General features: G+C 31.7%; 2 protein-coding genes and 1 long non-coding RNA gene across 4 annotated transcripts; 1 reads left to right on the top strand and 2 right to left on the bottom strand.

The window, feature by feature from the left end:
• Positions 1 to 236: 236 nt before the first annotated feature.
• LOC144547391 (uncharacterized) lies at positions 237 to 5,561 on the bottom strand. 2 transcript variants are annotated; one of them, XM_078296021.1, is made up of 11 exons: positions 4,966 to 5,561; positions 4,648 to 4,876; positions 3,811 to 3,893; positions 3,608 to 3,708; positions 3,101 to 3,196; positions 2,939 to 2,992; positions 2,695 to 2,843; positions 2,494 to 2,611; positions 1,300 to 1,387; positions 999 to 1,212; positions 237 to 626 (listed from the first exon to the last, which is right to left on the bottom strand). In XM_078296021.1, exons 1-10 carry the CDS (start codon positions 5,048 to 5,050, stop codon positions 1,010 to 1,012), a joined length of 1,206 nt encoding a protein of 401 aa, XP_078152147.1. In that variant the 5' UTR covers positions 5,051 to 5,561; the 3' UTR covers positions 237 to 626; positions 999 to 1,009. The 2 variants fall into 2 exon arrangements, with proteins under 2 accessions (XP_078152147.1, XP_078152148.1); XM_078296022.1 differs by lacking the exons at positions 237 to 626; positions 999 to 1,212; positions 1,300 to 1,387 and adding an exon at positions 1,840 to 1,957 and having other exon boundaries at positions 2,365 to 2,611; positions 4,966 to 5,403.
• A 10,131-nt stretch (positions 5,562 to 15,692) lies between these two features.
• PTAC7 (plastid transcriptionally active7) lies at positions 15,693 to 17,378 on the top strand. The gene is made up of 3 exons (XM_078296256.1): positions 15,693 to 15,877; positions 15,976 to 16,026; positions 16,855 to 17,378. Exons 1-3 carry the CDS (start codon positions 15,758 to 15,760, stop codon positions 17,206 to 17,208), a joined length of 525 nt encoding a protein of 174 aa, XP_078152382.1. The 5' UTR covers positions 15,693 to 15,757; the 3' UTR covers positions 17,209 to 17,378.
• Positions 17,379 to 17,810: 432 nt separating this feature from the next.
• Positions 17,811 to 19,104, bottom strand: LOC144547495 (uncharacterized). Its single transcript, XR_013509090.1, has 3 exons — positions 18,719 to 19,104; positions 18,571 to 18,623; positions 17,811 to 18,438 (listed from the first exon to the last, which is right to left on the bottom strand). It is a non-coding gene; the product is annotated as an uncharacterized LOC144547495 (long non-coding RNA).
• Between the last annotated feature and the right edge of the window lie 7,114 nt (positions 19,105 to 26,218).

Here is a 26,218-nt window from a genome sequence, read left to right as displayed (position 1 = left end):
TCAACATATAAATATCATTTGACCTGGCATTTGAAGGCAAGGCATCATCTTCAAGTTCCTCTATATTGATATATTCTAATAATATTACCATATTTCAAATTTACTGGAAAATAAAAACCTCAAAACATCTTTTTTTTCTTTTTTCTCAACTTCACTACGTTTTCTATAGTGTCTGAGTTGTTTCACAGTAGTTTCAGATCGTCATGGTCAATGTTATTATATATATTTACTCCAGGTTAGTTACTTCAAAAGACTCTCACAAAACTCGAGAAATACAACCAAGGTAGTACATGCAGGAACACTTCTGTCATTCATTGTTCAAGTAGAATGATAATTAACAACTCTTTACACTTTATTGAAACAACAATCAATTGCTGCCTGGTCATCCCACAAATCAAATTTCTTCAACGGTTACAATCACCACTGGAAACAACACAAAAGGTCAACAGCGAGAAGCCATTGATGACTTCTCTATCAATTAATAATACTTGTAGTTTGCTTATTTCTTTGTTGTCAAGTTAGCATATTGATCTTTTCTGTTTATTAACGGTTGCTGAAAATTTGAATGGGGAAACCACACCAATTTGAGATAACACCAACTTCGTCTTGTAAATTATGAGCCATTTCTGTAAAAGAGTCAAAATTAGGTTAAATGTGTTAGCCTCAATGAATTGAATTTATCAAATTACAGGCATTAAAATCAAAAGGTAGAAAATAAATTGATTACACTAGGAGTTTGTTGATATGCCAATGAATTGAATTTATCATTCATTTTCTGTTTAGCAACTTCTTTCATGTATCAAGTACTAACAGACTTGTAATATATATCACAGTGCATTGGGATTATCATTCTTGTTTTTCTTTTCAAACAAAAGTATGAACCAAAGTGCCAAACACACACATTGGTCTAAGCAAAAGGTTTATAGTATTAATACCAAATGGTAGTTGGTTGATACGACAAAACCATTTTGTAAAATCTTCAATAGTTCTGGCATTACCTCTAAAATAATCATGACTCAATTGTTGCAACTCGAACAGGCTTGATGATGCAAAAGGTGCTTTTAATATGGTCAAAACCCATGACAAGCACTCCAATAAAGTAAAGGAAGCTAAGTTGCAGCTTTCCTAGCAAGCTATATATAGTTAAAAGACTATTTGCTCCATCACTTCTCAACTTGTTTAGAGCCATTGGCGCTCGTAAAATTAGACAACCTGCTTATGATCATACCATTAGTATAAATTATCCAGTTTATCTTTGTTAATCAAATAGTAATATTTTTCTGTTTCTGGTTTACTCACCTGATTCGCTTTCTGGCATGTATGACCAATCTTCTGCTATTTCTTTAGATTTTGAAGCTGTTATCAATTCTTTAAGAGCTTGGTTTACCTGGAATTTAGGTAGGTTATTAGATATGAAACCAGTAAATACAAAAAATGAACATAATAAATGCAGGAACCACTTGCTACCTGCATGAGAACAATGTGTATTACTCTGGTTTTCGTTTTGAGCTTTATCAAGTACTAATTAATGCTTATCTAGCCATGAAATTTGATATTTTCTTGATTTTGTTTTTCTTTCTTAAACAGCACGATGCAGCATCTAGTAGTTCCTGATTGGCTCAAAATGCTCAGCTACCTAATAATCTGGTTGTACTTGTGCCAAAGGAGATAAAAGTACTTAAACTGGATATATGGGAACTATATAACAGAGTATATATTGATAAAATAGCAGCTTTATAACACTCAATGAAGGTTCATCTTTTGAGATGAGGTTTATTATAAACTTTACAGCAACACAATACTAGCTGAAACATTTCCTTGTTGCCTTTTAATTTGATACAGCTGGCAAATTTTTTATAATTACTGTCAATTATGATTAAATCAGCTATAGGACGCACATGGTGCCGCATAGAGCTGATAACATATGATAAAATCATATTTTGGCTCAGGAAAAATACTTAACACTAACAAAGAGCTATGAAATAAGCATGCTCTCCTTAGAAAAATAGAAAAAGAGAAAAAGAAAATAAACAAAGGACTAAATGGATGACAATACAGAATGTTTGTGATTTTATGGTGAACTGTTGAGGTTAATGAATGCTATGATCTCCATAGAACAATCCTTCAATGGTACTTTTTTAAGACGATCCTTGTGTATGTTTCCCTTAATTTTCCTGCCACAAATATGACATTGTGGGTGTAGGAACAAAAAACTCACAATGAAGGGAAACACAAATTTCCGGTGACAGTGAAACCTATAAAGGGAATATTAAGGGCAACTTATGTTCTTTTTGTCTTTTGTTGTTGTTGCAATTGCTGAGGCTCAGAATGCCAAACACAAATCTAGTAATAAAACTAGACAACTATCAAGAGCATTGACAAAGCAAATTACAATTGAAATAACTATATTAAGTCGCAGAAAATGCAAAGCTTCAAATGAAACATATAATTATTGAGGCGTCCTTTAGAGACATGATTTATCACAATATTTACCTCATCAGGCCTTTCATGGCTCACCAAATGTGCGCCATGAAGCTCTACCATCCTTGCAGCTGGATGCAATTTCTCTGCTAATTTCTTAGCATGACATAGTTGTGCAATAATGTCATACCTACAAAACAATAAATGGAAAAAAATTGAGCAAAATTGATCCAACTCTGTAGGCCACCACAAAATATAGTGGAAGGTACAGACCTTCCATGAATGACAGAAATAGGAAAACCAGCCGAGCGGATGGTGTCAAGCTCCTTGGGGGTCATTTTGTGGGTCCAGCAAGCATTTACTTGACCTTCAAATCCATGGTTTGATTGCATTCCAGTAGATGATATGCCTTTTACATATTCCTGTTTAAATTGGCACATTTAAGGATTTGTATAAATACCAAGCCTTCTCAATGTATCTCTATATAGGAATCTTGAAAATATTCTATGTTTCTTACTTGATAAAGTATTATCCTTCTTGTAGATGATCCTATGCATTCATCTAGGTATTCCTGCATGAGCAAAAGATCTTTATAACTAGAATTCAAGGTTGCCCTATTTGTTGTAAAATTGACAAGGCGTGTTTCTTATTAATATAATGGGAGACAGGAGCAGGTAACCTTGGTGTAATGAGTCTCCAAATCAACATGAGCTCTTTCTTCTGGAGATTTTGCTCGTAAGAAGCGATATGCAAGAGACATCATTTGACGATCCAACTGCATTAACACAAAGATACTTGGTTACTAGAAAAAATTTACTGCAGAAGCAGCTGCAATCAAATTGAGCTATCTTAAAGTACCCTGTCCATGCACAAATTAAAACAATTTTTTTTTATTTTTTAATGTTGGCGGTGAAATACCGCCAACAGATGTATTAATAAGAAAAGAGTTATTTACATAGGATTGATTAGTCCGTCTTGCTTGCTGAAAATAAACAAATCAACTATTGAAAATAGACTCTAACAAAGCACAAAATAGGGCCCCATGCCCTTCCATACTCCCTAGCGTATGGCTATCGTGATTGTAAAACAAATTTTTTGAGCCTTAATCCAGCAATTTTGAACTTAAATTCAACAATTTCAAGACATGATGAGAAATATAATAACTAGAAAAAGGAAAACTTGTAACCTTCGGAAAGCATTCAAAGCCACCACCAGTAGCATTGAGCAAAGCTAAGGAGCATAATCTTTCTGGTGCCAATGCTGCCAGTTTGCAAGCTATCATGGAACCTGAATTTTCAAAAGAAAATAAAATGAGAACCAGAAATCAGATTCAACATATTTTTAATTTGGAACAGAAAAAAGAAGAGAAAAAAATCTCATTAAACAGACCCATGGAATGCCCAAAAACATGTGCTTTCTTCCACCCCAGATGATCCAAAAGAGCAAGTGAATCTCCTGCCATTTTTGTTGTCCTGCATTTCATATTTTCATTAATTCCCTTAGATGTCTTTCAATGAATATTGAGACTTAAGTGGCTTTCCTACATTCCATTGCATTTCTAAAAGGAAGTCAAATTTTTTTGGGTAAATTTCGCCGTAGGTCACTAAACTTTGCTATTTGTCACGAATTGGTCACTCAAATTTGATTTGTTCATTTTTAGTCACTCAATTTTGTTATTTGTCACAATCAAATCCCTCTATACTTTTTCATCCAAAATACTAACGGAATATACTCATTCCGTTAGTATTTTGAATGGAATATACTCATTACGTTAATATTTTGGATGGAATGAGTATATTCTGTTAATTATTTGGACGGAATGAGAATATTCCGTTAAGATTTTAGATGTAAAAATATAGAGTGACTTGATTGGGACAAATAACAAAGTTGAGTGACTAAAAAAGGATAAATCAAACTTGAGTGACCAATTTGTGACAAATAGCAAAATTTAGTGACCTCTGGCGAAATTTACTCAATTTTTTTTGTTAGACCATGTAGGATTTATCAATGCACTGGCCTTGTATGGATGGATAAAATCCAATAGCTATTTTGAGATGAAACATATCCTCAATTGGAAGTAATAGAATAATAGAAAACTCTAATTTTAATGGAATCATCAGACGAGTTACCAAATTCGGGTCTGGCCATGAATAACAAAAATAAGAATTTTGTAACTAAGTTTTTCACTAAAAAATGAAAAATGAAAAGGGTGGAAGAGGGACAGACGTATAATCGGATTTGTTGATGGGGACAGAACTGCCTCCCATTCCCCGATTATCGAAGCAACAGATCTCAATCCCTTCCTCATCTTCTTCAGTTTGATCTAAATTAGATCCCTCCTTTTGATTTGGAGAAGCACATGACGCTGCCTCTAAATCATCAATGTCGCTAGGCTCGATCGATCCAGTCAGGCCTTTTATCTGTGGGCCCCACGAGTCGTGCGTCCCCGCTAATCCTGCATTGTTCCCATCCCAGTTTGCAAATGAGATCAGAAATGACATAGAAATAACAAAGTTTTGTAGGGGAGAGATTGAAAAAAGGTACCTATAATGAGGAGAACTTTGGTGCTTCCATGGCCGTATCTCCGGTAATATATCCTCACGCCATTGCTCGCTTCACAAAAAGGCATTTTTGCTTCCTTTTTTTAGCTTAATTAAATTTTAATTAATGAATCAATCAACGAATTCGTTCAATGGCGGAGAAACTGATCTATTATTCAATCAGTTAAGCAATTTTCTCCCTGGGAAACTTTGCGTTAATTTGGTGTGCTGAGATCTATGAAAAGGCTTGAACAAATTAACAGTGATTATCGGGGAAGAAGAAACTGAAGGAGAAAGTGAGATTGAGATAGGTAGAAGCTATGCAAGGAGGAGCGGAGATGAGAAGCCGCGTGAATTTGTTCGGTTTGCAGCTATAGACGCCTAAGTTTAAGTCTAAGCTCGGTTACATTTATAAATAGTTGACATTTTTGACAGCCTAGGCTATTCGGAGGAGAAAATTAAAACGGGTCGGATTGCGAGAAACTAGGAGGCGGAGAGGATACGTGGATGGATATCCCTTTTGACTGGGTTCCACGTCACCCGGTCGGCTGTGCTGTGGCGGAGATTAAAAAAGAGCAAAAGGGTAAAAAAAAAAAAAAAAAAAAAAAGCTTGGGTGGGCGCGAAACGACGAGTCAAAAGGGGAGAAGTTGGAGGGGAAATGATAATTATTTTTATCATTTTGCGAATAAATAGATACAAGACGATAGAAATGAAGACGAGCCAGGAGGTTCCAGTGGAGCGGCCGCGGCGCACCAGTCAAAACTCATTAATAGATGGGACAAAGAAGGAGATTATTCGCCGTCCGATTAAATCGGACGGATGAGATCAAGAGAATGTCGATGTCGTCTCGTGTCCTTTTCTTAATCAATGATTCAGCCGTAATGCAATGAAAAGCGGTGTCCTTTTCGTATTTTTCTTCATTATTTGAGATCCAGTGGATGGATGCACGAGCTAAATGCGGTGGCTTTCATTTATCCAAAATTTGTGGGAAATTTTTTATATGTAGAAATAAAAAAAGAGAAATATAAAGAGTATATTATATTTTTCTATTGGTGAAAAGATTGGTAGAATTTCTATCAGTTCTAAAAATAAAAAAAATTTGAATCGATCAAAATTCTACTGATCTAAATTGTTTGTATTTCATTCCTTTAAATTTTTTTAATAAAATATCATTAGTTTTTATAAATATAGATAGATTATCTTAAAAGCTATAAATAATAGAAATATCTCATCTATTTTTTGAAAAACCTTTTACATTATACTAGAGATATAATATAAAAATTCCCTATATCTATACATCAGATTAAAAAAAATAAGTTTGAATCAGTAGAATTTCTACTGATTTAATTTTTTTTATTTTTAGAATCCATAAAAATCTTATCAATCTTTCTACAATTAAAAATATAATGTACTCTTTTTATTTCTCTCTCTTCTTTTTTAAAAAACTCCCAAATTTGTGGATCACTATGCTCCAGCTCCACGGTGTAATCTGCATCAGATATTATTAAATTTTGGGAGGATTTTCATACCAATTCAGATAACTGTGTGACAGATCAGATCAGCTTGTTGAAAAGTTTGAATCCCTTTTTAAACCTTTTGAGAAATAATAAAGAAGTTGTTTTTGAAGAAACAATTCTAATTGGAATATAATTACCACAATGAACTTAAGAAAAACGATTAAAATCCCAAAAGCAGTATTTTGTTTATTTAATTTTTGTTCCAAACCGCCCCTTTTGACTAAAGACCAAACTGAATTGGTCCAGTCAATTTTAAGCAACAACTCTTGGTATGATAAACACACCACACCTAATGAAATGTCATGCGTTTCTTTCAGCAAAAGAAGGAAAATGTAAACATTGTATGGTTCTAGTAAAATATATTACTAAATATAAATATTTCTATTCTCCGTCAAGAAATTTTCAAATCAAATCTCCCAGTCAGTCAAGAATGTAATAACCCAGCTCAGCTAGGGGTGTCAATGATATCCTTTATCCGTTTATCCGACTCGTACCGTTTTTGATAAGGCGGGTATGGGTAAGTTTTTTTTTAGTTTATTGGGTATGTGTAATTATTTTTTTTCGTTAGCTAAACAGATAAGGGTACGGATAAGGTTATTTCGTACCCGTTACCCTATAGGGTAATTATATAAAATATAATAATATGATAATGTTTGAGCAATAATTAGTTAGTATTTTTGTTATTTAGTGTATTATTTTTGTTGTAAGAAAAATATTAAATATTTTACTTTTATTTGCATGTCTTGTTTTTTAACTGAATAATTGAATTTGTCGGAAGATATATTCTTATTTTATAAAAAATACAATTTAGTTGAAATTAATTGCACATTAATTTTTATTTTTTATTAGTAATGTCATTGCATATACGAAATAAGTGAATTTTGATCTTCTATTTGTAAAATATAATAAAATTAATTATTATATTAGTATTATTCGTTATTCACCCGCTACTGTTTCGTTGCCCGATAATTTTAACAGATAAAGATAGAGTTGGGTAAGATTAATTTTTAATGGAAAAAGGTAAAATATGAGTAAGGTCATTTCTAATGATTATAGATATGAAAATGCTTCCTCCCTATCCGTATCGTACCCATTAACACCCCTAAACCCAGCGTATTTGCTATTTTACTTTTGTTTTTTGTTTTTTTTTATCTCTACCGTAGCTATCCAGTCCACTTCCTATTTTTAACCGAAGTTACTATTTTTCAGCTTCATTCTTCTTTGAGATTAGATGAAAAACATGATTCAATTTCGCTCTTGGATCCAATTAGTTGTCGCTTCTATATGTTTTATTTTATTTTGGATTCTTTTAAAAGAGAGCTTTAGAGCTTATTCGGTAACATAGGAATTTTGTAGAAATGAGAATTTTTAATATGGGAATGAGAATTTCAATTTGTCAAAACCAAAATCATTTAACTCATGAAAATTTTTAGAATATAGGTGTTCGGCAAATGCATGAAAAATTTGTTAGAATGTAGGTTTGTTTTTCTTTTTATAGTAGACGTAATACTATAATTAAACTATAGTAAGTGTATTAATACTAATTACTGATTGTGATCAATATAATGGTATATATCATATTCTAAAAAAAATGAGTGAATTGACTATACACTGCAAAAAAATTAAGTGGTGCTAGTTTAATTATGCTTGTTTAATAATTTCTTGTATTATTAAATTATGCTTGTTTAATTAATTTTAGCCTTGTATTATTAAATTGTGTTTGTTTAATTGAGTACTTGTACAAGTTAATTTTAATTTAATTAATTCAACAAGCATTGATGAGTATAATTCTTTTTTTAATTAATTAATAAACAAGTTAATTATATCTCTTAATTAATGGACCGATAACTGCTAGAACTTGAGACATGCCATAAAAAAAAATTTCTTGAGACAAAGCTGTAGGAGTATATGAAACAATATCACATATTAAATTATGTTTTGTTTTATTGTTAGTCTCGTGTTTGAACTTCTGTATTTATATAATAAACTATTTTAGCTTAATCACAGTTTATTAATATAATTGTTTCATGACGTTGATGATTCCATGTGCAAGTTAATTTTAATTTAATTAATTTAATAAACATTGATAAATATAATTCCTCTTTTAATTAATTAATAAGCAAGTTAACTATATCTCTTGTAAAAACATAAATCATGTAGTTTAATTATTAAGCAGACACGTAGTTTAATTAATGAACGAAAGATATAACATATTTTTCTTTTTGCAAGAGCTGTGCCATTTGGGAAAAAAAAAAGGAGCTCCTAGTCAATTGTTTTTTCCCTCATAAAATGTGAAGCAGACAAGGGATATAAACCCAAATGCATAAGCATTTTTGTGGATTGGACTATAAATCACCGGATTCAAACTCCAAATGACCGATCCAAACTGTTCATCTTGTTCTTCATATTAATATGTGTTTGGAGACCAAATTTTATATTTTTTGGATTTTTTTACTATTTATTAAGCCACTTTGAAAATCGCTAATTTAACGGTGCCTTTTGATTTTACTGTTACCGTTGGATCAGTGATTTTCAAAGTGGCTTAATAAATAGTAAAAAAATTTCAAAAAATGTAAAATTTGGTCTCCAAACACATATTAATATGGAGAACAAGATGAACGATTTGGATCGGTTATTTGGACTTTGAATCCGGTGATTTATAGGCCAGTGTATAAAAATGCCTATGCATTATAATGTACGGTAGCCTTTCTCTCTTTTTTTCTCTCTCTATATATATATAGAGAGAGAGAGAGAGAGAGAGATGAGCTACGCTACTCCATGGAGTAAAACGTGTTGGTGCTTCATGGCACTATATTTTTATTTTGAAAATTCAAACGACCAATCCGAACCGTTAGATGTGATCTCCATATTGAAATGTGCTTGGAGACCAAATTTTACATTTTTTGGAATTTGTTTACTATTTATTAAGCAATTTTGAAAATTGTCGTTTTGCTGTGAACAGTAAAAATTTCTGGACCATCAGATCAGCGATTTTCAAAATTGCTTAATAAATAGTAAAATAATTCCAAAAAATGTAAAATTTGGTCTCCAAGCACATTTCAATATGGAGATCATGTTGAGCGGTTCGGATTGGTCGTTTGGATTTTCAAAATAAAAATATAGTGCCATGAAGCACCAACACGTTTTACTCCATGGAGTAGCGTAGCTCATCTCTCTCTCTCTCTATATATATATATATATATATATATAATTGGACTTATTTGTAATATAAATTAATTTAAGGCTACCGGCGAATAATTTTTTATAGTCTTTGGTGAAAAAAAACCATAAAATAAAATAATTCATTTAATTTATTATATCTTAAAATAATGCGTATCTGAATTATTAAAATTATAATATCTTCAAACAAATGATTCGGATAACATAAAAGTTTGAAAAAAAAAAATTATGGGTCCGCATACCCTAGATGCGGTCTCAAGAAATGTGGTCCGCATCTTTTAGATGTGGTCGTGTCAAATTTAAATTTTTTTTGGAAATGGTGGTTTTTTAGTTTATTATTTTTTCTGATTATGGTATTTTTAAAAATTTAGGCTTCAATTTATTTGGTTAAGTTTTTCTTATTAACTGTCCATCCGTCCTAATTTCTAAATCCAACGACAACTCACATCTCCTATTTTTTTTTCTATAGCGTTTTTAGAGTTTATATATGCCATCTGAAGTTATATTCTTATTTTTTTTTTAGAAAGGGAAGTTACATTCTTCTTCACATTTGCATAAACACATATCGAAAGTCTAAGATTGTTCCTTTTAAAGGCTCTATAACAACTGTGATATGAAACATATGGTTTCATAGCTCTTAACAACGGAATGAAAATACTAGGGGTCTGTTCAGCTGCTGTAACAAAATTACTGTTCATATGGGAAAAAAAATTCACTCGATCTGAATTTTTTTTCCCACGTGAACAGTAAAAATTAGTTCAAAAGTTTTCAAATCCTATTCCCATTCCCTTTCCTCTCATAATGCCGAACAAGACCAAGAATTGTACCTCTTAACAACGGAATAAAAAAACCATATCGAAAGTCGAAGATTTGTACCTCTTAACAACGGAATGAGAGAGAGAGGGGGAAAGAACCGGAGCCGATCGTAGCCGGAAGTGCGGTATCTTCGAAACTCGGAGCGTAGAGTTTATATATCCATAGGAACATGACGGTGAATAGATTTGGTCGTCGTCAGAACGCGACGGTGGTCGAAGAAGCGGATCCGGTTGTAGAGTGAGATACCGTTAGGGTGATCAATATCTCGATTGGAGCGTGATGGTGAGTAGATCTAGTCGTTATTAGAGCACGGCACTAATTGAAGAAGCAGATCCGAGTGTGGGAGATGGCGATTAAAGTATTACGGTGATCAACATCCCGATTAGAGCACGACAGTAAGTAGATCCGGTTGCCATTATGGCGCAGTGACGGTTGAAGAAACAGATCCAATCGTAGAACGATATAAGGATTATAATATTATATTAGATTTTATGAGAATAAAAGAGTAAATTTAGGAATTACAGTCATTTGATCCATTGTAAATATGTTTTTTTATCAATGAAATTGTTAGTTGGTATTTAAAGCCACTAATTTAAAAAAATGATGTTTTTTCTTTTCTTGAGAAAATAGGAATCTGTTTTTTTTTTTTTTTTCAAATCCAGTCGTTAATTTTTGTCAAAATTTGTAAATAATTTTTTTTTAAACAATTGAATGAGAAAAAACAGATTCCTACTTTTAAGAAAAAAATATATATATATTCTCTTTCCCTTAACAACAGTTTCACAAGTGCAAACTATTCCACAGCAGAGGTACTCGTTTGCATGTCATAATAAGACTAAAATATTACTTTAACACTACGTATACCTTTTCAATTAAAATATAAACATTCTTTCAGTTGTGCAGTTGTGCATCCCGCGGCAAAATTTATTAATGAAAAGAACCAATGGTGGGCCCATACCGATCATGGTCGGTGGAAGGCTTTTTTCACATTTTTTACTTTGTTTTCTCTCCGCTCGAATATTGGTATGATGTCAAGACCATCAAACCAGAGTTCAATCCCTGAAGTAACTCAAATTTTGAGTTTGAATCCGGATTAACCAATACGAATCTGGACTAATTCGATATTAGTTTGATTCAAAATGAAAATATTTGTACCAAAACAAATCAGACGGTTCATATCCAAACTCAAAATCTGAGATAGCGTAGGTGATATGAATTAATCAAACTAATAATAGGTGGGTGTCAACTACTGCGGCTATTTTTATTAATATCCCTAAAAAACTAATTAATTTTAAAAAGGCCCCTGTGTACCATTTTTTTTTTATTTCTGCCCTGACCGCCTGGGCTTCGGGTGGCCCAAAATACCAAATGAGGCGCCAGCCCCTGGGGCACCCCATAAGGCTAGTGAGGCGCCAGCCCCCCGGGCACCCCACGGTTTTTTTTTTATTTATTATTATTCTTTTTTAGAGATCTTAGTATTTTGATTTAAATAATTTTGTGAAGAAATTTTTTTCTTGTTTAGAGTGTATGCCAAAAAAAAAGAGACAATAGTTGATTTGAAGTATATTTTAAAGAACTAAATTATTGATTTGATTCCTTAAAATTTATATGCATACCAAAATCATTAACCATAGACAATAGTTGATATGCAATACAAACTCAAAAAGATTGAATCAATTAGAAAATGTCTAAAGAAATCAAATTCAAAATTCAAAATTTTTTTATGCCATTAAAAAAAATCCATCTTTCAGATTATTTACAAAATATATACATTTCTATAATAAAAACTTTTACCATAGATTTTGGTTATAGTCATTTTTGCACTCCAGTTTTTCTTTTGTCCTCGTAACTACAGTAGAAGAAGGTTATGTTATGGTCTCCACTAATTTTATGGCCTTCTTTTTCAGTCACTGCATTAGTTTATGCGTCAACTTTCATAGGTATAAATACTTGAGAAATAAGAGATTAATACTCGCAGAGAAAGATATTAATATTTTTGTGCGTAACTTGATATGATGATTCTCTCTTTTTAGTCCTCCAATAGTCTCCTCGTCAATATTCCTCTAATGAAGTAGTGGGGATTGACACAGGGACTAAACTGCAAAAGTGATTGCACCAGCATGTAGAGCATTCAAAAATACACATAATTGATATAAATTTCAACTTATTTGGATTTTTCTACAGTTAGTTATGAATTTTCAAAGTTTAATTTTCGAAAAAACTTTAAACAGTCAGAACTTTGGCTAGGAAAGTCGGATTTACGCGTATGAGCACTTTTCGGAAAGGGGAGGACGAGACGGATCCGATTTTTCCTTGGTAGTACACCAGGCATCATCATATCGGAAGCATCAGAATTTCAAAAAAATATCGTTTAGTGCCTCAAAAATCCAGTTTAAGTTTTTGTTCGACGGTAGGCATTAAAAAACAGCGATTTTCAAACCATCTTAATAATATAGTAAAAAAAATAAAAAGAAAATGTAAAATTTGGTCTCCAAGCATATTTTAATATAGATTAAACATCTAACGGTTTAGATCGGATATTTGGACTTCGAAACTAGAGATATGAGCGCGAATTAAAATGCTCAGTTTAATTCATGAAGTAGCATAGCCTTACTCTACATTTATATATATGTATATGTAGATGTATATGTATATGTACATATTTATACATATCTACATATATTATAAAAAAAAATTGTATATATGTATATATGTATATGTGTATATGTATATGTGTATGTGTATGTGTATATGTGTATGTGTATGTATATGTATATGTATATGTGTATGTGTATATATTATATATATATTATAAAAATCGGAAAAAAAGAGATCAACAAGCTGTTAAAATTTAATTTTTTTTGAATAAAAACCAAGTCCTTAATTAGTATTATATTTAGACTTGTGATATCCAACTGACAAATAAAATCAAAGCTCACCAAAAAAATAAAAAATAAAAATCATAGTTATAAAGAGTTACGACATCACTTCATAAATATATCAAATGTTTTATTTTTTGGCATACACTCTAAACAAGAAAATTTTTTCTTCACAAAATTATTTAAATCAAAATACTAAGATCTCTTAAAAAAAAAAAAAAAAACCATGGGGCGCCCGGGGGGCTGGAGCTTCACTGGCCTTATAGGGCGCCCCAGGGACTGGCGCCTCATTCGGTATTTTGGGCCACCCGAAGTCCAAGCGGTCAGAACCTTTTTAAAATTAATTAGTTTTTTAGGGATATTAATAAAAAGAGGAGGGTTCAAATGCACCCAAATTGTTGTGCACCCAAATGCACCCTATCATTTTTCTCCGTTTTCAAAGTTCAAATAGTCAATCCGAACCGTTAGATGCGATCTATATATTAAGATGTGCTTGGAGACCAAATTTTACATTTTTTGGAATTTTTTTACTATTTATTAAGCCACTTTGAAAATCGCTGATCCAATGGTCCAGAAAATGTAAAATCAGCGATTTTCAAAGTGGCTTAATAAATAGTAAAAAAATTCCAAAAAATGTAAAATTTGGTCTCCAAGCACATCTTAATATATAGATCGCAACTAATGGTTCGGATTGACTATTCGGACTTTGAAAACAGAGCAAAATGATTTGAAAGATATGATGCATTTGGGTGCACAAAAATTTGGGTGCATTTGAACCCTCCTCTAATAAAAATGGACGCAACTACTGTGAAGTAGAGAAATATTTTATTTATTAAATGAATAGTTATATGTCAGAGATATACTTTATTTATTCATTCAGAGTTTATAAAGTAACTCAAGTTTTTTAGTTTAGATCTAGACCGTTCTGGCGAGCAATTCATCTTCAATCAAATGGATTGGATTCTGATTGGATGGTCCGGATCCAAACTCAAAATTCGAGTTACTTTAGGGGTTCGGGACCCTACTTTATTTAAGCCTTTTTTTTTAATCATAGTACATGTACTAAAATCCGCAAATGTATATATATATATATATATATTTTTTTTTTTTTTGTGTAATGTTACCAAATGTTCTGTCGTTGTGTCACTCAGGATTCATATCTACTACAATACTGCATAGTTTAAATTAATTTATATCATTCTGTAACAATTTTATAGTTTAAATTTATTCTCAAGTCTCAACTGAATCAAACTCAATCAGTTACCAATTTAGGGTTCCCTTTAAAATTCATAGCAAGTTAAAAAACAGTTTGAATCATCTCATTCTACATAACAATGCATTTATTCTCATCGACACTCGACAGTGACCTTCCACGACTGCCTTGAATATAATATTAAAAAAATGGTTGGATTAATAAAAAAAAATTGTGTTGGATTGAGTCTACCAGACCAGGTCAATAAACACCCACCATTGACCAAACCATTTATCCACACATTGCACTTTTTGAAGCAGTAATTGTACGTTGAATTAATCAATATTCCTATTGAAACGTTAATTAGCTATTTGATACGGCCATGTACTAAAAGGTTCTATAAAATTATCTATGGACCTAGTATCAAGCTCATTCCGCGAGCTTATTTGACAAGTCTGTAGGATGCCCATATTAAATCACAATCGATCTACCGATCTATATAAATATGTCCGAGTTCACTGAATTTGGAGTCCACAACTACGCAACACAAGGTATATATGGAAAAGAGTCGCGTACTAATTTATTGAATTTTCACCTCGATAACATTATATACACAGCAAACACACACGACCTAACCTTTCGAGATAAAACGTGTTCCGACCATTTATGGCCTAATCTTTCTATTTTCGGACGTATCACTATTCATGACGACTATAGAGGAATATGCTAATTGTGCAATTACACAGCAATCAACGATTTGAATTCGTTGTTTGAAATTAACTGATATTTTTAAAGTTAAGCTTATCAAACATCTTTTTGAGCTTAACTACATAATAATTTCAATTATTAAACGAGAAACACGTGTGGTTGATGGCTGTTGAAATAAATACCTTGCAATTACGATAAAATCATTCACCGTAAATGGCGACCTATTAACAGCATAACGGGCTTCGCTCTGGCTAACCCGTACCCACTACAAGAAAACACTCGACTTAAATGCTAAGCAAATGCCGAATAAATTAAAGGCCCAACTTTTTGGTCTAACAAGTCAAATTTAGGCCTACTAATAAGACACAGGCCAAGCCCAGTATCAGTGTGTCGGCCCATGCATATTCTATCCCAGCGGAAAATCCTATCCGTTGGTTTTTGGTCTGGGTTTCTCATTCTTTCCTTCGAGATGCAAAGCGAGAGGAGGAAGAAGGGGTTGGATAATGGCGCTAAGTCTGAGCTGGAACCACTACCTTATCAGAACTGCTACCATCATTCCCTCTACTGCTGTTTATAGTCAACACCAGAACAAACAAGGATTCTCCGTCTCTGTCAGGGCTCAGGTTTAGTTTCAATTTGGCCTTTTGTTTGTTTTCTATTTTTCTTCCTTCCCTAGCTTCCTTGCTATAAGATTAAGTGTTTCATCTGACGTGATCTCCAGGGAGGAGGAGAAGGCGGCAACGTGAACCGAGTTTGGCGCCGCCGAAAATTGGTAATACTTATATTTTCTAGGAAGATTAAATTATGTTTTGAAAAGCTTGTTTTACAACTTTAGATTGAATTTCCATCAGATTACTGTTAAAATCCTGAAAATTTACAAGCCATTACAATTCTTGTCTTACACAACTAGTCAGTAAATTTAATTTCTCATTGGAAGGGGTGTTCATTGGGTCGGTTTGGTTAATACCGAATTAAAATAGTAAAACCAAAATTTTATTCGGTTTTGAAAACTATAACCGAGCCAACCTAATTAAACTTGTCAACCGAACCAAAATAACCAAAGTAAATTTCACTTTGTTTGGTTGAACCGAAATAAGAGAGAATATATATTATAAGGTCAAAACTCAATACATACATAAATACATTTAATAATCATAGAAATTAATATGAATTATGAATATAAGTTGTTGACATTACATACATTGTTCAATTCCATATAAAATATGTAGATGTTCTAAAATATTTTAACCAAAATATAAGTTGTTGATATTACACACATTATATATAAAGCATGGATTTGAACCATATAGAGTTTGGCTGTCTTGTTCAGCCTTTTCAGTTTTGAAAATTCTAAACTAAAAAACCGAAGTAATTGAAAAATTCAACCGAATCGATCAATTTTAGCTGAATAACCAAACCATTTAATCCAAATTTTTTTGGTTCGGTTGAAAACCAACCCATCAGACACCCCTACTCATCGGTAAAAGTCAACACTTTGTGATTTACTGTTACATTTCAATTATTAACTCTTCAGGGCACACCTAAAATAGAAACAAGATCTGATTTCTTTTAACTTACCATTAAAAAAACTAATCAACAGAAAAGGAAGGATAGATTTGGTGGGGGTCATCAGGTACCAACTTTGTTTCTGGAGGAGAGGATGAACAGGATAAAATACGATGACGTGCACATAAACCACGACATAAACAAGATAATGCTCTCAGCGGAGAACAGGTTTGAAGTCGTCAATGAGGTAATTGACGAGGCAAATAAACTGCTCGATAAAGATCCAGATGCGTATGGTGGTAGAAAGAAGCCAGTGTATCATGCTCTAACGAACCGCCTCAATGGCGAGGGTTACACCCGTCACGAGGCTTACATTGAACCCAGTCCGTTCAATATTAAACGTTCTGATACTACTAATGGTATTATTCACCAGCCTTTCTTCTTATGAGCCCTAGTTGATTTTGACTCCATGATGGATTTGGTATGTTGGGGTTTTGGGTTTTGTTAGCTGATTTCTGTCTCAATCAGATTGTATTGATAATATTCCTTATGATTAATGCGTACTATACTGAACCTTGTTTATTTTTGTTTCCTTTATATAAATTTAGATTCTCAAAATTTATGCTCCTGGGTAGAATTCAATAATTTCATTCATATTCTGGTTAGTGATACTTTCAATGCTGGCATTCCTGTACCTGTCTACATTACGATTCATTGTTTCACATGATTATGTATGCAGTTTGTTGTTGGTTTGTAAATTTTTCATGCCTTTTTTTTCCTGCTTTAGTTTTATAATTGAGTTGTATCTTGTACGAAGCTCTGGTAACTCCCATGCGGTTGAATCCCTTTTGAAGCTGATCTCAGGCTAGTTTTATATTGAGGATACTGAACTAGTCTTATCTCATGCTGGTTATAGTCGAGGATCAATATTGTCGACAGTTGCAATTTGTAGATATCTAAATCACATTTATTCATGATCACTATTCTAGTTGACGTGGGTACTAAAAGAACAAAACATCATCCGACATTGCCTCTGTAAGAACAGAAACATACACCAATCTATCATCTAGACATAAAAATAGTATACGAAATCCAGTACATCTTTGTAGTATTTCTATGATGCAAACAAGACTGTCAAGCATATTATGTCATATTAAAGTAGAAAATCTGTGAAAGAGGAAAGTCTTAGTGTTATCTATATAGGTAAACTAAAGCACTTGGTCCAACAAGGTCCCTTAACCCTCTCTTCTTTTCTCTGTTAAATCTGCCCTCAGAGTTCAATATTAGTTCAACAAGGTCCTTTCATCTAATTAGAACCTGAGCTACTGACAAAACATGTCAAGTACTGACCACTCATCTTGATATTAAAAACGTATATGATAACTTCCAATTTTATTTTGAAGTATAGTTCAGCTATTCAATTTTACTAGAATCCATGCTCTTTGCATAACTCCAGAAGATCAATGCATCGCAAGAAGGCAAAATTAAATGGAGACACAACTGAACCAAGTGCAATAGTTTTAACTGCTCCAAAATTAGACTTTCCTCCCTTTTGGAATAAGGCTCAGGGTATTTTGGGACAATTGGTCCTTCTGTTGCGAGGATCATGTTTGCAATTAGGTTGCCCGTAATCGTAATCTTGTGCTTCTATTAACACCATTCTTCTGCTGATAACACCCTGAAAAACATTATTTTTATTTTTTATTTTTGTTAATTGTCTGATCATATCTAACTCAACATTCTCAAGTGAATTGATGTCTAATGTATGATTTTTGTTGGGAACAGGTTTAGAAAGAAATTGAACCAAAACCTTGGTGATCGGAATGTCAGGTTTGTTCCCATCTGCATCTCTTATGATTCTGCCTGTACAAATTTGGTTGTTACTAATTAGCAATGGAAGATAAAACAGAACCTGAGAGGAACTTGGAAAGCAACTAACAACCGGTATGTATAAGTACCTGAAGAAAAATGAAAAAGCAGAATTAAATAAAGGATGCAGAGGGTATGTGCTAGTCTTGACATTATCTTCAAAATTGATGGTAGTGTAGATTAAGCTTCCTCAAATTGGAGTCAGATCGCCTGAGTCTCTATGTGTATCTCATGTATATCTTGACATGATGATTGAAGTGCCGTCAAGATGAATATATATACTACATATGTAGTGACAGCAGTGAGAAATGTCAGGCTCCACCAGTTTGTCATACATAACCTACCTCTATCAATAGATTTGATGATTAAATCTAATCCATTATCCACAAGTCAACTGAACCCTCCACCTCTTTCCCCTAAACCTTCCCAACAACCACCCCTAAAAATAATATTAAGAAACATAAAATAGAAATACATGCAGACTAAATAAACAAAAAGGAGAAGCAAAGTTTTTCTCGCACTTGTTTGAGCATTTTAGTCACCATTATTTGATATAGTGAAAATTTATTATGCCTTACAAAGGTCACCAAAAGGTCATACATGCTTCCTTTATGTTCAGTATAAATGTATAATCTATAACATCATTTCAAATCCAGGAGTTTGGCAATACTACAAACTAGCTCAGGACACAATTTTCAGAACAGAAAAGGTGGATATAATCTGAGCCATACTAAGTGGACACAGCATATGCAAAATTTTATCTGGTGTGTATGACCCAAAAGGCATAACAGTTACAGCACATGAACAGAATATCACACATTTCCATTTGATCTCTAAATAGTCAAAAGAAGATTACTGGACAATGTCATGGTGATGCATCCAGGTCATATCATTTATCGCCTTGTGCTGTTAGCCTCATAGTGTCTAAATTTGACTTGATACTGATCATCCATTCTATTTTCTTTTTTTCATGGTGTTAGTGGATGTACTATTTTTCCTTTTTCTGGAAAATTTCTTCCATATTATCTGCCAGAAGCATTAGGCATGGAGGAAACAGAGAGATAAATACGATGACACGTTACCTTTAAGTTGACAAATCACAACTTCTTCACCAGAGCAAGTTTATTTTATTCTTCTGAGTAAAGGAATTCGGACCCTCATTTCTGATGAACTCCAACTAGTCCTGAATTTGAAATTTACATATTCTCTGACCTTGCGCTAGTGTGTTCTTCGCTTTGCAGCTGTTCAAATTCAACAAAATTAAAGTAGACCGCGAAAGAGGAGGTTTGAAAAATTCCTAGATTGATCAGGTGGTTTATGATGCTGTATTTTTTTTAATTATATTTTAGTATGAATTTAAACAGGAGTGAGGCTGTGACATGCATATAACAGATTAGTTCGTGCTATGGATCCATATCTTCGTTTTCAAAATTTAAATAGTTAATTAGAATTGTTTAACATGATCTTCATAGGAGAATATCACTATATTTGTTTAGGTAGATAGAATATCACTATATTTTCTGATGGTCGATCAAGTAATTTTATACACTTCTGAAAAAAAGATCTTAAAAAAAAATATAAAGTTGGCCTCCAAATATATATTTATATGAAGATTATATTCAGGGGCGGATCTCAGGCATAGCTAAAGGTGGTTAAGCCATCTCTTTAATTTTAAAATTTTAATAGAAATTTAATTAAATTTTATCTTTTTAAAATATTTTATATAGTCTAGCCATCCTTAATAAATGACATATGTTTAATTGTAACCTAGTTGTTAGAGCTCTATTTTATAGTTGAGATGTTTTGAATTCAAATTCCATTCACTACATTATATATTTTAATTTTTAGCTACCTCTATCAAAATTTTCTAGTTCCGTTCCTAATTATGTTAATCAATTCAGATCAACTGTTTAGACTTTAAAAATAAAAATATAAATTCATAACAAGAACCGCTTTATAATATGCATATCACCGTAGCCTCTCATAATATATAGATACGTAAAGTAAAGAAAAGTTGCAGCGAATGAGGAGAATTGGCTGTGCAAAGCTATTCAAAGTTTATAACATTTTAATATTATTAAATGATAAAAATATAAATATATATTCTTCATATTCAAATAGACTATATTGATTTGATATAATGTAATCAATCAATTTAATATTTTAAAGATTATGTTTAATTAGGTTTACGAACCACTGTTTTTAAGTCACACAAATCCTGATACATGACCTAACTATACAAATCATAAAAAATATTTTCAAACATTAAATTTAAAGAGGAGGTTTCAAATGCCTCCATTTTTTGTGCCTCCATCATGCCTCCATTTTTAAAAACTTTAATAATTCAAAATTTAAAACTTAAAATTCAAAATAAACCATTGGACGTGATCTACATCATTTTATCTATGCACGTGTAAAAAATTATGACATTTAAATTTTATTTTGGTTGTCATCAAGAGCTTGTAAAAAACGTACTAATATGGATAATTTTTAGACGTTGATTTTTCTACTTATTGATTCACATAAAAACAAAATTGGAATGTGATAATTTTTTATGAGCACCCAGATAAAATAACATAGATCACATCTAATGATTTTGTTTTGACTTTTAAGTTTTAAATTTTGAGTTATTAAAGTTTTAAAAAATAGAGGCATAGTGGAGGCACAAAAAATGAAGGCATTTGAACCATCCTCAAATTTAAATTGTGACAAAATTTGACAATTTGTTGTCACGGTTACCAAAAAGGAGGTGGTGGTTATTATCTCTTTCTCACATGATGAGACCTATTATAAGTATTATTAGATCTCCCCTATATTGGTACAAGTGATTAACATATATGTCCTGTATGTATTCGTATGTTGAGCTGTTGACCTCGGATATTTCTCTTACACGCGTGCGAATTGATAACGACAAACAAAATATCCAACCAATTAAACTATTAAAGGTTAAAAGAATTAGCATATACAGTACTACCAATGTGCAATGGTGCAAACCTAGAATCCTTTGCACTATGATATGCAGTAGCCTTTCTTAAAGTTTCACTGTTAAACGCGCTGGACCACTCACAGAGTGCAATTCGCATCCTCTGAGATATCTCATATTTTGCGTGACTTTCTGCACGAATCTCAAAGCTCAGATAATATTGGCCCCTGCACTATCCCCAATAGCGACCACAGAATGAATATTGTGAGATAACAATTTTGAAATGATCTCTCTTCCTCGTCCTTTATTGGACATAACATAAGTTATATCAGGAAAGGTTATAATGAACATTGGATCAAATTCGGTTAATGTTCTATCTATACTATTTAATTTGTATGAATCTCAATTAATATGCACGACTCTCAGTATGAATTAGCTTGATATTACGGGAAATTAGAGCGAATTTAGGTCCGATCTCCATCGGCAGGTGGGAAACATGCAAATTCAGATCATCACGATTCACGATACCTTCAAAAATAATCTATTAGAATTAGTGGATCAGAGTTCTTTTAACCTGGCACGAATCTTAAAGAGACCTCTACAACTTCAATAGGCACCGAATTGAAAAAATTTGAACCATAAAAATTGTGAGTACCACTTTATTGTACCCGAGAGGTACTTGTTCGGAACCTGACGCTCTCAAAAAAGTTACACAGAACATTTAGGTTGTTAGTCTTATGCATGCTTTAGGTGTTTCAATGTCAGTCTCTTACTGCATGGATATTAGTCATTATATATATATATACTCTAAATTATTAGGATTTTAATAATTTTTTTAATGTTCAAGATAAAATGAAACTAAATATAGTGTACGTTATTTCATGAGATTAAAAACAAGTTAGTTAGCATTTAATTAGAGATCATCATAAAGAGCTAAAATTGTACTCAAATCTATATTGAAACCACAAAGATATAAGTTTTCAAATTGAAGATAATATTCTGATGAAAAGGTTGTTATAATGTCTATTTCTCGCATGTAAAATTAAAATAAATAAAGTATTTGAATGATTATCAAAATTGAAGACCGATCGAATAGCCAGAGAGCTTTCTAACTAATTAAGTTTTACTCAAATTAAATCTAAAATGACAGAGTATAAATATTCAAAATAACACTCGTATTGGTCTTTTGTTGCTACTTATATTTAAAGAGGATTAAATTACTTCCTTTATCTTATTTCTCATATAATAGTTTGTTGGACAGCTTTAAATCATATGTACAAAAAAGTAAGATGTTGAAAAATAAATCTCTACAGTAAACCTGTTCGGCTGTACATTTTTCAGTGGAAATTATATGAATTTAGATTTGATGGAATGGTAATCCTTCAGAGGCGTTCGGCAGCTAAATTTTTTCCCCAAATATTCCTATGAATTATTCCCAACTAGGACTGTAAATGAATCGAGTTCGAGCGAGTTACCTCCAACTCATGCTCAACTTATTTAGTAAATGAGCGAGTCAACTCGAGTTGGAATGTCAATGATGGGCTGTAAAGCCAACTCGAGTTCAGCTCATTACCAACTCAAGTTGGCTCACAACTCGTTTATAACTCGTTTGACCAGTCAATTTTCTTAGTTATAGTTATATACAAGTAAGAATTTATCTAAACACAAATAATTCAAATAACTCAGTAAGAATTTATCTAAATACAAATAATCCAAACAAAATTAACAAGACAACTAACAAAATAAAAAATTCAAACCGTAACTTAAGAGTCATTTAGAAAGCCATGAGATTTATTGTGATAAATTTTGTATAACTCAACTCATTTATTAACGCATTTATTAAACGAGTCAGTTAACTCGAATTGAAACTGACTCGAGTTGTAAATGAACGAGTTATAAGTTTGAACAATTTTGTACAACCCTATTCCCAACAATACTCAATTTAGTACAATTTTTTAGTTCCAAAAAACTCTTAGACACCATATTTTTTTAGTCCCAATCTCTCTCTCATCACACTGTCCATAACTGAGATTTTTTACAGGTCACTGACACATTCTCTCTCCTGCAAGCACAATGGGGTGCCTATATATATATATATATTTTATACATTACCAATTGTGGGACTAAACTAGTGATATGGTCCGGATTGCTTTTTTTTTTTTTTTAACGTGCTTGCTATATGTCTCATAACTCCCAACTCCCTACCTTTTATTAATTAGTTCTTTTCAAGATGAGTAAATAACTAAATATATAAATGACTCAACTTCATATCGGTTTTCCAACCAAGTCAAACATTATAAATCTTTTTTTTACAAGACATTTTAAATATTTTGTTTATAAATGTTTATAAAAGTTTATTTATTTTATATAAATTTTTATTAAATGTTTATGTTTTCTAAATTGTTTTTATTTGTTTAGAAATATTTCTTATTTTATTTATTCCCATTTCATTAAATACTTCCTATTTAATTATAAAAATATTTAGATTTTATAAAATAATAATTAATCAGTAATGTATGTTATTGTTTAATCTATTTTATTTTATTTAATTGTTATTTTCCTATTTTTATTTATAAATATTTTCTTATTTTATTTGTACCTATTTTAGTAATATTTTTTATTAGAAATGTTTCATTTATTTAATATTTTTATTTAATCAATTTTATTTAATTTCATTTAATTTCATTATTAGTATTTTATTAATAAAAGTAATTGTATAATTTAAAAAAATTAAATAGAATGGAAATCTTGTATTAATCATCATAATGATCTATTTGTTAATTAATTTTAAATAATTTTTCGGTGATTGGATAACAAGCTTACGGTACAAGTATTGTTATGTTATTGTTTATTTGATTTAATTTGATTTAATTGATAATTATTTTATTGATATTATCAATTTCATAATGAAAATAGGATTTTTCACAACTATTCCCACGGTACAACTGAACACTCATTCAGTACATTCCTATAATTATTTTCGTTCATACTTATGAGTATGGGTTCCCGCAAATAAAAAAGTGGGTTTCCGAACCCATCAAATCCCATCCCGCACAATCCCGTGACAAACGAACAGACCCTTATAAGTGTTGAAGTAAGTTACTCTACCTAAAAAATATAAATTAATTAAGTCATTTCTAATTAATTCGCTTCTTACTTTATGTTACTCTTATTTTACTCGGTTGACAACTTCAAATATGAAATAAGACATTTGCTCCACACTCTTACTTCACAATCAAACATAACTATAAAAAAACATTTAAAATTAATTTCTAATCGGATTTCAGAAATGGCCAACAACCTACCGCTTTAAAAGACCAAGTGCGCTGATGTTGTCTTTTTAATTTAAGTCAATGCTTTATAATAAATTAAGCGCATCTTTAAACTAACTCAACATTATGCAGTTCAAAATCAATCGAACCAAAGATTGACGGAGTTCGTTCATAGTTCATACCAAACTTACCTACAAAACCGTGAAAAATTCTTTATAACCAAAAGCAAAGTATATATTGACACTAAATTTAAATGAACGAACAAACGAATCACATATCAGAAAGAAACAATTGGTACTACTATGCATGCTGTTTTCAGGAAATAAATCTGCTGTGATCCTACGGGATCGCAGGTTCCTGCGATTCTAATCTCAACCGTTCATATATTTTGAGATTCGTGTACAAAAACTCTCTCTTTTTAAGATTCGTACAATGTAATAAATGAAGGGTTAAAATTGGAATCGCAAGACCACAGGATCGCAGCAGATTTGCTTCTGCTGTTTTCAACCAAATCACTATTTTTTTTTTTTTAAGGTTGGAGGCAGTGCTCCAACAATTTGTATAGATTAGAGAAAGGTCTTACAAAGAAACCTAGATGGTTGACGTCCAATCTACACATGGGTACAACCATGGGTGACGCTCCAACCAAATCAATATTATAATTGGGAGAATTTCATATATACCACTCAAAGACTGTAAAATTATGTATTTACCATTCAAATTTCTATAATTACATATTTATCATCTAAAAAATCTAACAACTCACATATTTACCCAATTGATCAAAAAATGAGATTAATTAAGTTTAAGATTATATAAAATATCATAAATAAGTTATTTAGTCTCTTCTCATTCTCTGCCCCTTCCTCTTTTGCGCACATATTTTCCTTCTGTCTTTTTTGACGTAACTTTATATTTTCGCTTAAACTCTCCTCATCTCGTTTCTCCCGCTTAAACTCAGAGAGAAGGGGTAGAAGACTTAGATTTAAGGATTCAAACTCCAGCTTGATCGTCTAAAAACAAGATAACCACTATAACTTTTCCAACTAAATAACTCATACTGAATTCAACGATGATATCGCAACCTGTTATCAAAGTAGTAACCGAGTTTGAGAATCTGTGTTTGGTTACTAGCTTAGTTTGAAATATCTGTTTTTACTATTTTATACTGGGTATAAAGGAGAATGGTTTTAAGGAAAGAAAGAGATGGTGCTAATTGCTAAGTTAATCCTTTATTAATTATAGTTTTATGAAAATTAAACATAATTAATATGAGTTTTGGGTATATTTGATATATACTAAAGTTATATTGAATAAATATGTGAGTCATTAGATTTTTAGCTGGTAAATATGTAATTATAAAAATTTGAATGATAAATATGTAATTTCACAGT

The sequence above is a fragment of the Carex rostrata genome, chromosome 31 (genome assembly GCF_964058835.1).
Source record: "Carex rostrata chromosome 31, lpCarRost1.2, whole genome shotgun sequence".
NCBI lineage: Eukaryota > Viridiplantae > Streptophyta > Magnoliopsida > Poales > Cyperaceae > Carex > Carex rostrata.
This window is presented reverse-complemented; position numbering and strand designations above follow the sequence as displayed.